Source organism: Aplysia californica, unplaced genomic scaffold (assembly GCF_000002075.1).
Source record: "Aplysia californica isolate F4 #8 unplaced genomic scaffold, AplCal3.0 scaffold00283, whole genome shotgun sequence".
Lineage (NCBI taxonomy): Eukaryota > Metazoa > Mollusca > Gastropoda > Aplysiida > Aplysiidae > Aplysia > Aplysia californica.
The window spans coordinates 427557-443174 of NW_004797553.1; the positions used below are offsets into that span (position 1 = coordinate 427557).

A 15618-nucleotide genomic window follows, 5' to 3' on the forward strand; every position below is an offset into this window, starting at 1 on the left:
CATGTTTTTCTAATCCGGACAATATGATTATCCAACGCATGTTTTGAGAACCATCAATGAAAAAATGTGTTCATTGTAACAATAATTTCTTGTAACAAGTTTTGCTATTAAAATTGTCATTGATGAGCTGTGACGTATCTATCCAGGCCATATGCGTAAGCAAAATGGGTGTGAGAAGCGGGAAGAGCCTGTGAACAATACCATTTTACGTGTGACAGAGATTTGAAGTATTAATATAAATTTATGAAGAAAAGTTTTTTAATCTAGCCCCAATTGTTCTAGAATAATATGATTTAGTTAAGACAAATTGACACAAACTGCTATGCAAAGTATGGATGACATTGATTCACTGATTCACCCGTTAAAGAGACATTTGAGGATAAGTTGCACCACGAATTTTTGACCGCACTATAGGTCTAGGCTAGTTTTTGTCCGTCTCGGGTCTTTCTTTGTGAATAGTGAGTGGGGCTCGTTCATTTGCCGGCGCTAGGCCTCTTGAACGAAAGCTCAATTCAGCCAAAGATAGTACATACCAAAATAGTTCACTCAGCCAAAAGAGTGTCTGCGGAAGTCCGCGCATTCGTTCAGTTGGCGCTGCAGTCTTTTTTTTTTTTTTAAGCTCTCTTTCGTTTTTCCAGAAAAAGAATAGGAAAAGCAGTTTGTTAGTTTCGCTTCCAGGACCTTACAGCTGTAGCAACTCATTGTTTCACTTTTTTTGTTTTTCACACAAGTAGGGTAACTCTTATCGCAAAGTCCGCGCTTTTCCAAAGAGGACGTCACCCAATTTTGAGGACAATTTTTTTACTTGACTCAAAGAAAGGAGTGAACTATCTTGTTATACACAATCTTTGATTCTGCAGTTCCAAAACAGGAAGTCACTCCTGGAGTGCGGAAACTGAATTTTTGGGCGTAGTCAACAGATGGAATGGGAATTCGTGCGTGCGTAGCCGTGTAAACAAACCGAGAGAAAAAAACAGTGCCAAGGTTCTTTCTAAAACCAAAAGGCTGAAACTGGTCCACATCGAGGTTTGTTCTCCTTTTTTCATCCTGTTTTGCCTGCGAATTATAGATCTAGATCTATATACTGCGAACTATCTAGAATCTAGATCTAGAAATCTAGATCTAGATCTCTAGTCAATACTGCAAATGTTTATTCTCGGCACCGACCTGAACAAGTTGGTACCAACAAGAAGTTTGCCGTCTAGACAGTTGGGTACATTCCAAAAATTCTCGGCTTGTTGGCCTAGTTCCTGGTACTCACCTAGGTCAGGTCTCAAGTCTCAAGGCCAATAGGCTACATTGTCAGACTGGCCCCTGAAGCCTGAAGCATTTTACCGTTAATATTAACGAGGCCTAATATTAAATCAACATTTTGTTGATTTAAAGGACTGTGCAGATTTAAAAAGAATCTGGGGGGTTTCAGCCACCCCCCCCCCCCCCTTGCATTTCGCAATAATAATAATGATAATTTGATGTTTTAAGGCAATTAGGATTGAATATTTACTTGAAAACAATTGATTTGCAAGGTTTTTGGTGGCCATATATATAGACCTCTTAGATCTAGATCTAGATCTACATGTGTGTTCTACAGCAACGATTTAGGCAGTTTAGCCCTCAATTCAATGCATCTGTGTGTGGGTCATCATCATCCAGTCATTCCAGTGCCAGATCTGCGACAGACTTCGGTGATCATGATTTTCCATTCATTCCTTTGCTCGGATGCTCTCAGAAAAGCTACGTTTCCCTGATTTTTCCCTGTTACCCATTTGTTTAGGTTCCCTAAGTCCAGTGTGTTGTTCTGGGCCTACCCCTGCCTCGCTTGCCTTCAATTTTGCCAGTGAGAGCTAGATGTTCAAAACCCTCTATGCTTATGTCTATTCAAGTGTCCCAAAAACTGCATTTGTCGTTTCCTGATTGTTTTTAACATTGAGCGTCCCACGTGGGCTTCATCAAGCACTACCTCATTTGATTTCTTTTCCTTCCACGATACTCTTAGCAGTCTCCTAAGAAACCACATTTCTGTTGCCTCTATTTTATTTTCACTGTCTTTAGTGATTGTCCAGCATTCACAGCCATATATAGATTAGAAGGGTTGACCAAACAAAGCATTTCAGGACTTTCATTTTGGTGTTCATTGATATGTTTCTATTTTTCAGGATTGGGCTCATTTTATTGAAACTAGCCTTAGTCATTGCAGTGTGGGTGCTAAAGTAAAAATTTACCAGTAGCCTAATAGTTGCAGAGTGGAAGTGAATGTGTGTGCCCATCATCAAGTAGAATCTATGAATGAGGCATTGGCATGGGCTACTAAAGTCGGAGATGAATGGTTTTATTCTTGACCGACTGGTGTATATGTTGATTCTAAACATAAAAAGCCCTGAAGCTCTCATCTTATTTTATTTTTCTGTCAGGTGAAGCAAGATGGGGAAGCTAAACATGTTTGCCATTTCTCTAGCGAATGCGAGTGGAGTTTTCTACTCTGGCTCGATCGTCCAGGGACATATTACTGTTGAGCTGAAGGAACCAATGAAGATGCGAGGTAATAAAATGTTTTTTATATATATTTTATATAGATTCTATTATGATAGGCCTCTGTATAACATTATTTTTAAAAAAAATGTTACTCCTGCTTGTCTTGCCTTTCCCCACGGCTATCAATTTACCTGCTTTCTTCGAGTGCAACATTGTCCTCCTAATTATGATATTGACTCAACCCTATTGAATTAAATCATATGCGGTACAAAACACATCATGAAGCTGCAGCGAGCTCCTAGCACCCCTCTGTGATTGGCCAAATTATAGATGATGTATTTCCGCCATTTATTTTTGTCGTCTTCCTGGGCTTCCCTCGCCAGTTGACTAGATCTAGATCTCATTGAGGCGAGCCCCGATTTGCCACTCACTGCACAATGGGCGACGTCACGAGGTTTCATCCCCGACTGCTTGGGCTGTGTCTGCGTGTGTGTATGCGTGCGAGCTCGTGTGTGTGTGTGTGTGCGCGTACAACTTTGAGGAGAAGGTAAATTTATGGAACGAGAATTTACTGAGATTGTTTTATAAACGATGACATAAATATACCCAAAAAACCTCCAAACACAGCGAGATCTAGGCTAGTCAACAGTTACTGGTAAGGGAAACCCGAGAGTCTTGGGAGAAACCCCGGAAGAGGACCAGATGACATCACAGTGGAAGTATAAGAGCTTGTGGAAACACCGGTATTCTGTGGCTGAGGCAAATTTTCAATAGAGCTTGGGAGTAAAGGAAATGCCCAGAAGACTGGCAGAAATCCACAGTGGTCCCATTATAATGGAACAAGAAAGGCAACATACGGGACTGCACAGCGTACAGAAGCATCTCTTTATAAAGTCATGCTTCACGGCAACAGAGGATGAAAAAGTAAAGTAAAGTAGTAATTTTTGTGGGTTTGGAAACACAAAGTTATGAGCCCTGCAAAGTAATGATACATGAACCTGGGTGCAGAGACTTGTATTGTAAGCTACTGCAATAATATAACTTTTCTCTTTGTTCTTTTTACTCTTTGTTGATTCCCTTAATTCAGACTTCCTCTTTGTATTTCCAGACATTTTCTATCAATCAATGAATTATGACTGCGCACTGAAGCTTTTGCATTCTTTTTCTGCCTCTTTTCATCTGCTGCAATACTCTACTCTTGGACTTTTGCACTGTAGACTTTTAAAAGGATTACAATTTTTGTCTTAATTGATGATACATAATCATGATTATGGAGCACTGCGAAGTAAACAGGTTTGTATTGTGCAACTCCAAATTTTTTAGGACTTCATAAACAATTAATGTAGTGGTTGCATTGATGAAAACACAGCTTAACATGACAAATCAGCAAACAAACCTTTGTGCACCTTATACGCACCTGGTCTTCTCACGGACGCTTTTACATGATGACACTCTAGTAGGCTAAAAGTTAGACAACCAGACTCGTAATCAAGAGATTGTGGGTTCAAAACTCAGCTCTGTTCAATGCTGTGCCCTTGGAAAAGGCATTTTACAAGAATTTCACCTTTTGGTCTTGTCCTATTAAAGATGGACGTACAACTGAGAGTTAAACAACTGTATAGTGTTGTAATGGGTGTTAAACGTATACAATTACGCAACATTTGTATGCTGTTTTTCTGTTCTGTGTTCTGAGACTGTACTTTTTAAAATGTTTCCTGAACAAGTAGAAGTTATAAAACTATTGAATAAATGTTGTAGAAACTACTTATTGTTGTCCTTTAGTATTAAAAGTTTTACTGTATATAATGCCAAACTATATGAGGCATGTTGACAAAATGAGTTACGTCTCACAATCCACAAACAGAGATTGGCTAAAAACCTACATGAGAGTCAAATTTGTGGATTTTCTGTTTATGCCATATTCTGTAACTGTAACCTGTCTTTAATTATTTCACACTTATAAATGGTCCCTTTTAAGCACAAGGGGGCTATCCCGAAAAATGTTGTTTTGAGAAAATCGATGTTAAAGTTGTTAGACCCTTTTTCAGTTTCTTTAAAAGATGAGGGGAGTTTTCTCTATAACCAAACATATACACACCGATGAAACCAAACTTCTCCTATAGGTACGGCAATGCCCACTTTAGGTGTGGGTCAAGATTTCTGAAAGCCCCCCAAATCTGGATTAGCCCCCTTTTCCTTAAAAGCGACCAAATTGTAAAAACTTCACCTATAAGTGTGATGTATCTATTTCCTTAAGGCTTGAATCCGAGAAGTAACTCATTTTGTCTGCACGCTTCACATATAATTGAATTTATTCTTCACAGGTATCAAGTTGACTTTTGAGGGCAAAGCGTACGTTCATTGGACAGAACAGCATTCAACTGGTTCTGGAAAGAATCGACGTACGACAACAAGACACTACAGTGCAACAGAAAAATACTTTGACCAGGATGTCTTATTGTATGGAATATGTACGTATTGTGAAAGGAATGTGTAGGTTGTTTTTGGATGATTCGGAAACGTGCGTATTATGTTGTGACACGTTTATGGTGTGCAGCAAAGTGTTGCGTTACACTCCACAAACATGTCAACATAATTTCCACGTCTCCGAATCGTCCAAAAACAACCTACAGAATGCGTTCTATTTGCATAATGCTAAAATGACAGAAAAATTTCTATTTAAGTTAAAGGAGTCTTAAATCATACATTATATTCAAATAGAAAATACAGTATAATCCGCTAATATCGATATGCTTCGAGAAGTGGATCTGATGTCGATATATAAAGATATCGATAAATAAAAATGTATAGACATAAAGCCAAAGAGGGAAAAACAAGGCGAGATCAGCGGTAAAAAGACAACTCTACTTTTTAGGCTGCTGGTTGCTTCCCTTGATTCTCATCCAATTACACAGTGAAACTAACAAGAGCCGGGGGGGGGGGAGGGGGGGGGGGGTTGGAGTTACGGTGAAACTCCATAATTTTGAGGCAGTCTCATTTTGAGTTTATGTGCATTGTATTTCCTTTCTGTGCTGAGTGCCACTGACTGAAGAGTCTTTAGGCCATTCCTAAAGGGGGGATATTAACAGATTCTTATACACAATAGAATTGTAAATGGGCTGATTTTTCAATGTCATGCTCGTACTGTGCCGAAACAACAAAGGGGGAACTGCTGCTTTTTCTTTCTTAATCCTTACTATCATCATTTTCCTCTACTTCTTTTGTATGTTTGTCACTCTCTTGTGAACTGCACTTTCCGGGATGCCTTGATAGTCAAAGCAGACTTTGTGCTTTTGATGCTAGAGAGGTGAGCAGAGTAAGCCTGATTCCCTGTAAGGACTCCTCTGTTGACATCCGCCCCTTGATGCTCATATGACCTTATGCAGTTGCAAACTCCGAAAACCTTACCAAAACCAGCAATTTCTGTGCTGAGGTTTTTGGAGACGCTCATGTCAAATATGGGGAAACCACAATAGTACCGTACGAACAGAAATTATCAGATTTCTCATTCTAATCTTTGATAGTTAGTAATGACAGTCTAATGCTTTGATATGTGCACTTTGAATATTCAGGTGAAGTAGTATCTTGTCATTATGTTAGTGTTTGAGCGCTATAAATTGCTGCTTGCACTGTATGCTTCCCAGGAAGTTGAGTCTGTTTCAGAATGCTCTCAGGTCTGCTGGGGTAATAGTATAGATTGTGAAGAGCATAGATCTTGCTGTTGAGCGGGGATTTGCGCTCTACAAAATATGCTATCTATTATTATTATTATTAAAGTAAAAGTAAAGTTGTTCCTGCATCCGATCCAGACATTGGGGATTGCCTTGTTAGTGAGACAACTTCTTTGGCCTTCGGCATATAGTGGTAGGGTGGCCAGTTTCTTTCTACGCCGCCTTTACTTCCCCAACTCGAAGTCAGGTACCCATTACTGCTTGGTGGGCCGGAGGGGGCGAAAAATATCTGTGTCCGAACCGAGGCTCGAACCCGGACTTTCCGCTTCAGAGATGAATGCACTAACCGCTCCGCCACTGCACCATTATTATTATTAGTAACCAAAATTCTTAAACAGAATCGATTTTTTTTTCTCAGGGTCCGGTCAGGGCAGTAGCACGAGTGAACTTCCTGCGGGACGACATACTTTCCCGTTTCAGTTCCAGCTGCCGCAGGGCCTCCCGTCGTCTTTCGAGGCCCACACTGGCCACGTCAGGTACACAGTCAAGTGCAAGATCGACAAGCCGTGGAAGTTTGACCACAAGACAAAGAGACCCTTCACCGTCATCAGTATCTTGGACTTGAACCAGGACCCACAGTACAGTGTGAGTATACAGTATAATATGTGGCATGATGGAATCAGGCTCTTGTCAATTTTTGGGCATACGGAGTTGATGGTATCGTCTTAAGGCCTGTCCATTTTCCTTGTTAAGGGTGAAAATGATATCCATCTATGTTGAATAGAAGTCGAGATATGTGTGATTGAAGGAGGTGAGGGTCATCTGGTTTCAGAGGTAAAATTAGTGATAAAATGTCCGCAAAAGTTGAGTTATTTCTTTAGCTTGAGAGTCCGTGGAAATTGAAATGTTACATTTCTTCTGCCTTTAATCAAGGTTTTTCTGTACAATTCCCACAGCAGTGTGCTCTTTAATGGGTGTGAAAGGTGTTGGACCAAAGAACAAACAATCGATAAAAATTCCCAAACCTGCAGGAAAATGCCAATTTCTTGACTTTCATTATTTTGACGAGCGCCTGATTTCACCATGCTCCTTCTCATATGGTCACCCTTGTCACATGACAAGCCGAGTGGTTAGGCTACCGGACTCGCAATCGTGAGGTTGCGGGTTCGGGGGTTTTGAGCTGCGGGCCTGACATTGTGTCCTTGGGAAAGGCACTTTACGCGAATTTCCCCCACTTCACCCTGATGGGAATGGGTACCCAGCTATAGACAGTGAAAGATCTTGTCAGTTTGTTAGTGTTTGAGTGCTTAAGCTGCTGCTTGCACTGTATGCTTCTCAGGAAGCTGAGAATGTTTCTGAGTGTTCTATGGTCTGCTGGGGTAGTAATATAGTGTAAATCGCATAGGGCTTGCTGTCGAGTGGGGACATGCACTTTTCAAATGTTATTTATTATTTATTATTATCTCTGCTATGATTAAACTTGCTAACTATGTAGAGAAACTATGTAGAGAGACGTATTGTACTTTCAGAATTAGTTTTCATTTTAATGTTCACTTTTTTTCTTCTTCAGCAAAGCATGCAAGGATCCAATGTGAAGCATCTGTGCTGCCTGTGCTGCAAGTCGGGACCCATTCAAGCCACGTTCCACCTTGACCGTCGCGGGTATGTCCCTGGAGAAGCGGTCAAGCTCTATGCCGAGATATCGAATGGGGCCAGCCGATCAATGGACAAGTCCTACGTGGATTTGAAAATGGTACATTTTGTTTAACCCTTCCGCCCCAGTGGGTGCTTGGCGGGTGCTCTGGTGTGGTTTGCTTCTTCTTTCCTATCAGACATCTATCGTCCTTATCTCCCCCTCCTTCTTTTTTATGTTTGTTACTCTTTTGTAACACCTCTAATCTTCTGGCGCTCATATGACCTTTTGCAGTTGCGAGCGCCGTAAAACCTCTACTAAAACAAAAAACCAGCCATTTTTTGCTCTCATGCACTCCCTAACCCCAGTCCTAGCCAAATACAGCAGTATTTCAGAAAATTGTATTTTTTGTTTAAGTTGTGTCCTCTTAACTCATTCGCTACGTATTATTTTCGGCTTGTGGACGAATTCTTTTCGGGAGGGCGAAATGAGATGATGACTAGTGCGCAGTTCACAGGTCTTGGGGGCCATAAATTCAAATAAATATCAACATATTATATACCAACATTTTCAGTATGGTTTGTAGAATACACCTGCATTATTTATTTGCGTATTTTTCAACTTTGGTTCCTGTAAGAGGCGATTATGCAACACAATTGTGATTGGATGCGGATAAAATTGGAAAATAAAAAATTTATAATCTCAGGTGAAACTAAAAAAAACATGTTTGCACCTAGTCAAATGATACCTCAAAATAACCATAGCTGTATATAGAACAGGAAAATATTGAAAAATGTACAGTTATTTACATACATTCCATAATATTTGTACATTTGGATCATAACATCCGATATTGAAAAAAAAAATTTTGAAAAATAATTTTGAAAAAAGGATCACAAACAGAAAAAAATATGCGTAACTTATATGGAATTATTCAGAATTGCATTTGGAATAAACCTATACATGTCTTGAGTGGTACTTTTTGATATATTTCACCCAAAAGTAGTGATTTTGGGGAGAAAAAAATATTTTGACTATTTAGATCTAGGCCTAGATCTAGCACTCAAAAATATTGATTTCTCAATTACAATGCACCGGCAATTTGCGTCCAATAGTATCAATATTATAAAGAAGAGTCCTACACTTCTTTAGTGAGCAAAATAATTATACATTTTGTTGTGTAAAAGTACTAAGACTGGTGTCTGGGCTATAATTTGGGCTTCGCGATAAAACAAAGTCGAATAAACTACGAAATCATGTTTCAAAACTGAATCAAAACTTCCGATTTTCGGTGGAAACGCTTGACCCGGAAGTCAACATTATATTATGACCTTTATTTTAACATGGATAAGTGGATTGGAATAGAAAACAAGCTAAAATTGAACGTCGGTTCTCGAGCCGCCGGGGGCGGCTTAACGTACTGACGGCACTTGAGCCGCGCCGCCCCCCACGGCTCGACGTAGCGAATGAGTTAAAGTGTATTCTGAATTTGTAAACATTCCTACTTTTTGTAATAAGGTAGTGCAATACTTTTGTGACCATATGCAGTTATGAGCGCCGTAAGACACTTACCAAAACCAACAAAGCCATTTCAATACCAGTCTTACAAAACAGGCTTCTTTTAATTTTGTGTTGGCTGTTTTATCCTCTTTCTCCATTGTACTATTTGGACAGAAATTGTGGGGGGGGGGGGGGTAAATGTGGCACCAGAGTCATGTTTACCTTGTAGAAAAGATACTTTCTGGCAGACTCTTAGGAAAAAATCAACTTCTTGAGCCCTTCCAGCCCGAAGTCATGACAGTTAGCAGGAGACCAGACGAAGTGGACAGCAACATCAATGGATCCCAGCTAAAACAAAGCAGCCAATTCAAATACTTAAAAGCATTTGTACAGAAAATGGAAAATTAGATCGAGAATTAGAGACTAGATGCCAGAAAGCGAATGCAGTCAGCTATCAACTCGGCCCTCTCCTGAAACATCCCAAAATCCCCATGAGCACCAAGGCGAAGATCATCAACGCCATTTTCCTACCAACGCTCACATATCGGTGCCTGACATGGTCCCTAACAAAAGCCCTAGGGAGGAAACTGGTCACATGCGAGATGAGATATTTAAAAAGGGCGACTAACAAGACAAGAAGAGACAAAATAAAAAAATGAAATCATAAGGGACACCGTAGTAGCAACACCAGTCCTACCACACATTGAGATACAAAAAGTCAAGTGGTTCAGACACCTCACAGGGATGCCCTGAAACCAACCAGCTCTGAGGGCATATCATCATCATCATCCAGTGCCAGATCTGCGACAGACATCGGCGATCATGGGCATATGTCGTCAAATATTCTGGCTCTCCAGGAAGACCAAGGCGACGCTGGAACGAATCTGTGGCAGACACCCTCAGAGCTCACGGGATGTCCCTCCTACAGGCCACTCACCTTGCTGTAGACAGGCGCCTGTGTCTCCCCGCGACACCCATCGGTACAAGCGGAAGAAAAAAGTAAAGTTGTAAGATCTCCAGTAAGGCTGTGATATAGGTTGAAGTAGTTAATTACGTACCTACACAACTGATTTAAGGGGATGTTTTCTTCCCAAGCTACCCCACGCATCTAACTGCCTCTACTCCTCAAGACAACAATTAGAACAGTCATGCAGCTATTACCGAATGGCATCATGCAGAAGAGTTAACGCTCAGATGCCATCGAGAATGAGGAAGAAGAAGAAGAAGCTCAGATGCTACTGGATCGCTAACAACAACAACAACAACAACATACCTACACCCGTCACACAGATTTATCGTCGAACATTGCGTAGGCCTAGCCTGAAGCGCACTAGACCAGCAAGCGATTAACACTATAAACAACCGAACATTTATATATATAGCCTACACGGTTAAGTGTGAACTCCCAACGAAGCGTGAGCAAGCATCACGTGCCGGTGAACGACGACTTGTAGTAATTCCTGCAAAGTAAAGAAAAGAGCCTCTGTCTTCTTTCCTATATGACACCCAACAGCCACCCAAGTATAGGTTGCCATTCGAAAGATCTTGTCAATATGTTAGTGTTTTAGCACAGTTAAATGGCTGCTTGCACTGTATGCTTCCCAGGAAGTTGAGGTTGTTTCAGAACGCTCTCAGGTCTGCTGGGGTTATAGTATAGATTGTGAAGCGCAAAGAGCTTGCTGTGACCGGGGATTTTGCACTATACAAATGCTATCCATTATTATTATTATTATTAAACGGACTTTCATTTTCCAAATGCACATTTCAGTTTTCATTTATGTCATGCCTGACGTTTTGTTGTTTCATTGTCTTACAGATAACAACTTTCCATGCTACGTCAAAGTCGAAGAAGGTCGTTACTGAAGTAGGCCGTCTCTCGAGACCATCGATCGAGGGCCATGCAGAAGATTCGTGGACGGGAGAAGAGCTGGTTATTCCTCCATTACCCCCATCCTTTCTGGTCGGCTGCAACATCATTGACATCCACTACATACTGCAGGTGAAGTGAATTAACCCTTCCAGCCCCAGCCATTTTTGTGCACTCGCTAACCCCAGTCCCAGCCAATACAGCAGTATTTCAGAAAAAGAGGCATGCATTCTAAAATGTGATGTATCTTTGTAATGAGGTTTAGATAATAACCTATAACAATCTTTAAAAGTAAATGAACAAATATTATGAAAATTAATGTTTAATTAGGTTTGCTATTTTCGAAAAATACGCAAATTCGGTACCCTCCTAAACTGAGAATATACGCTCTTGGGACGGTGGGAGGTACTAGTACTGCTGAAAATATACGCGCTTGGGACAGTGGGAGGTACTAGCACTGCTGAAAATATACGCGCTTGGGACGGTGGGAGGTACTAGCACTGCTGAAAATATACGCTCTTGGGACGGTGGGAGGTATTAGCACTGCTGAAAATATACGCGCTTGGGACGGTGGGAGGTACTAGCACTGCTGAAAATATACGCGCTTGGGGCTGGAAGGGTTAAAATACCAGGAATACCTGGAGGAGTCGTCTCTGACTCAGAGGTTGACAACACCCCCCCCCCCCCCCCCCCCCCAGGGCGGTGCCTCTGACTGAAGTGTTTTTAGGCCATTCCCAAAGGGGGGGGACATTAACCTGTTCTTTTGCGCAGTAGAATTATAAATGGGCTGATTCAACAATGTCATGCTCATAACTGTGCCTGAACTGCAGCAGGGAACTGCTGCTTTTTCTTTCTTAATCCTTACTATCATCATTTTCCTCTACTTCTTTTGTATGTTTGTCACACTCTTGTGACCCACTATTTCTCGGGTGCCTTGATAGTCGAAGCAGACTTTGTGCCGTTGAAGCTAGAGAGGTGAGCAGAGTAAGTCTGATTCCCTGTAAAGACTTCTCTGTTGACATCCACCCCTTGGCGCTCATATGACCTTATGCAGTTGCGAGCGCCGAAAAACCTCTACTAAAACAAAGAGGTTGACGTATAATGACCATCCATCCTTCACGGTCGCAAGCTGCTGTAAGTTGCACATTTTGCTATATATCCATGGATTTAAGCTTGTCAACAAATCAGATGAGTTAATGATAATGCTTTGGGAATCATGAGCAGCCTTTTTATCCTTCCCCGTGGACAGTGCTGGGTGTAGAATTAATGGTTATCTCGAAAGAATTATTTTTTACCTAATGACCTTATGCAGTTGCGAGTGCCATAAAGCCCCATACTAAACGAAATTTTATACCTAGCGCTAAACGCTTGTTCAATTAGACATACCTTGTTTTTCGTGGCAGTTGAACGTGGATCCCTCTGGACCGGCTCTTGATCTGGAGGTTCCTTTGGAGATCGTGATCGGCACCATTCCACTGGTCCAGGTCGTGGAGAGATTCCCTCCCATGGCTGCGGCTCCTGTGGGCTTCGACCAGTGGCAGTCTCCGTCTGTTCCCTCCGCTGAAGCTCTGTACCCTGTGCCACCCCCTACAGGCATTCCCAATTTGCGTAAGTGAACGGTCACATAGCTACAGAAATTGTTGAGTAGCTATACTTCCGCTCGCTGACAAAACACCTTTTTCTTATTCACAGTAGTTTAGAGAAATCAACTTTTTTCGTTTTTCTTATAATGTTTAAACTATTTTACACAGTACGACATTTGATCTCGCACCCTGAAGAGAAATGTTATTCACTGTGCTCGGCAGATATTATAAGAAAATAGAAAATCGCGGATTTCTCAAATTTTCAGTAATTAAGAAAAAGGCGTTTTGTCAGAGTACTGCAGTATAGTAGTTTAGCTGACTACAGGTACATACTTACGGTACCGTGAGAAACAAAAGATGACAATATTTCTGGCATGTTCTCGGAGAAGATAGGTGTTACATCTTGTATTTGGACCAGGTACCTTGTAACAGCAAACTTGAACATCAATCAGGAACACAGGAGTCTCGTCTTGGGTCGAACATTACGAAGCAGTTTATTCATGATTAATATGTAAAAGGGACAATATGTGCACAACATGTTAGATTCTTTACATGATACAGAATACATGCCTTCATTAATAACTGACACTCACACGTCTCAGTCATTCTCACATAGAATAATACAACACCAGCCTAATGGTAAAGGGTGACAAAGAATAAGAAATACTAACATGACATATCATATTATGATATGAAAACGACATAATAAACAACATGGAAGTGTTTCTACAATGGGGAACAACTTAATAGCCAATGTCCTGCTAAGGGAATGAACCATGAGCAGGTCTAATCATTTCCCTTACATAACAATAGGAAAGAGTACAAGATAACAATATGGATATGAAGATCAAGTGCTGTATTTCAGAGAATGGTTATGAAACGAGCAAAAGCTGTGGTTTTGAAAATATTCAAAATATGGAGGAATGTTGTTACTCTTCAGCGATTTAATGACTATGGCTTCCTCCTTTTACACCATCCATAGCCCTGCTGTCCTGACTTTTGTCAAATTACTTACTTACTTCTTTTACTTTTTCATCCTCTGTTGCCGTTAAGCGTCGAGGGGAGAGATGCAGTTTTCTATGGTATGCCAGCTCCGCAGCTCTTTCAGTTGTGATATTACGTTTTCTCAGGGTTTCCTTGACACCCTCGATCCACCTTTTGCATGGCCTTCCTCTTCCTTTATAGCCTGAGTGCTTGGTGTTGTAGGCTCTCAAGGCTGGCTGGTCTGGTGACATACGTAACAGGTGGCCAAACCATTTTATCCTCTGTCTTTCTATGTAACGCAGGCAGGACTCAGTGCCGATAGCTGCTCTTACTTCTTCATTTCTCTGCCTGTCTCGTCTTGTGATGTTAAGGTTTTTTCGGAGACATTTCATTTCGCTTGCGGTGATTTTGCTTTCATGGGTTTTGCTTAAGGTCCAGGTCTGGCACTGATAACATAATGTTGGTATGAATTTTTAAGGGGTGCGAGCCGGTAGGTGACAGCTTTGTCAAATTGACACCAAGTATTTGGTAAGTTTTGTCATGTTCTTTCGTTTCTCTTTGTTCCCAGCTCCTCCCTCCTACAGCGAGTGTGTCACCGGGAAAGTGGACATCCGAGAGGAAGATGACAATGAGCACACCAGTGGGAACTTCCAGTTTGCCCCGGCGTACACGTACTACAACTGGGGACACACACCGGCAGGCATGCCTCCTCAGTCAGGAAAAGACTAGCGCTACTGGGACACTTTCTGACGCTGAAGCAAAGAAGGAATTTGCTATTTTGCTTCTTTGCTCTGACAGACTTACTTTTTAGGTAGAAGAAAGAATGTAATTATTGGTTTCAAGGCTCAGCTGAACTTGCTTTTTTAAACAGAGGACAATGATTCAAATACTTGTTCTCTGGCTTAGGCAAAGGTAAAAAATAATTTGGTGTGTTTCATCAAGGTTGTTTTAGAAAAAAAACAAGCTGAAGGAGTTGAGTTTCTTTGACTCAAATTCTTCTCAGTTTGTCCTTCATTTTCGTAGAAGGGTTAACTTTGTTACCAGTTCTGGAACGCCCTCTCTTGTGTGTCCCATGATACTAGGAATAAAGTTAGAGTAATTTTCAAAATTGATTTTAATTGATGGAGTCTGTAACAACACCTTCAAAAGATGTACAAGTAATATAATATTCTTTTGTGCAAGTTTAGTCAGAAAAAAAACCCTAACGAGCTGTCCATTCAGTTTTGTGAATATCCTTTCAGATTCATTTCACAAATGCTGGAAAGATATTTTTGCTTTGAGATCAAAGGGGACTTTTCCCTCTTACAATTAATTTTTAATTTTTAATCCCCGCTTTTTCTTATGGTGTAAGGCTATAAACTTTTCCTTTATTTTAACGATTTTAGGGTTTCTTTGAGATAATTGACAATTGAACTAACAATTTATCTTTAGAACATTTTATTTGTCTGTTAAATGTGGAGTGGGAACTTGTTTGAAGTTGTCATGGCTTATTGAATCATGAAATACTTTTGTTCATCTGTGCTCCCTTGCATAAAAGATCAAGGGGAAGACCTCGTGGAACCTGGACAAGAATCACAGAAATTGATGTACAGAAAAGTGGGAAGACATGGAATAACATCAAGAGGCTGGCCCAGAATAGAAAAAGGTGGAAAGTGTTTGTCCGTGGCCTATACCCTGGTGCAGGGTGAGAAAGTGTTTGTCCGTGGCCTATACCCTGGTGCAGGGTGAGAAAGTGTTTGTCCGTGGCCTATACCATGGTGCAGGGGGAGAAAGTGTTTGTCTGTGGCCTATACTCTGGGGCGGGGTGAAAAAGGCAATGATGATGATGCTCACTTGAGTCTCAAGGTCAGTACCCTCTGACCTCTCTCAGGGAGTCATCTTTTCTTGTGTCGTCTAGAAGTCTTCGTT

General features: G+C 41.0%; 1 protein-coding gene across 1 annotated transcript; it reads left to right on the forward strand.

Moving 5' to 3' along the window:
* Window positions 1–813: 813 nt before the first annotated feature.
* On the forward strand, window positions 814–15321 carry LOC101864073 (arrestin domain-containing protein 3; the record flags this gene model as incomplete). The annotated part of the gene is given in 8 exon segments (XM_005101436.3): window positions 814–1026; window positions 2412–2539; window positions 4797–4943; window positions 6562–6788; window positions 7714–7896; window positions 11093–11275; window positions 12547–12751; window positions 14279–15321. Coding segments are annotated over 7 exon segments (1224 nt in total). The 5' UTR covers window positions 814–1026; window positions 2412–2421.
* Window positions 15322–15618: the final 297 nt, after the last annotated feature.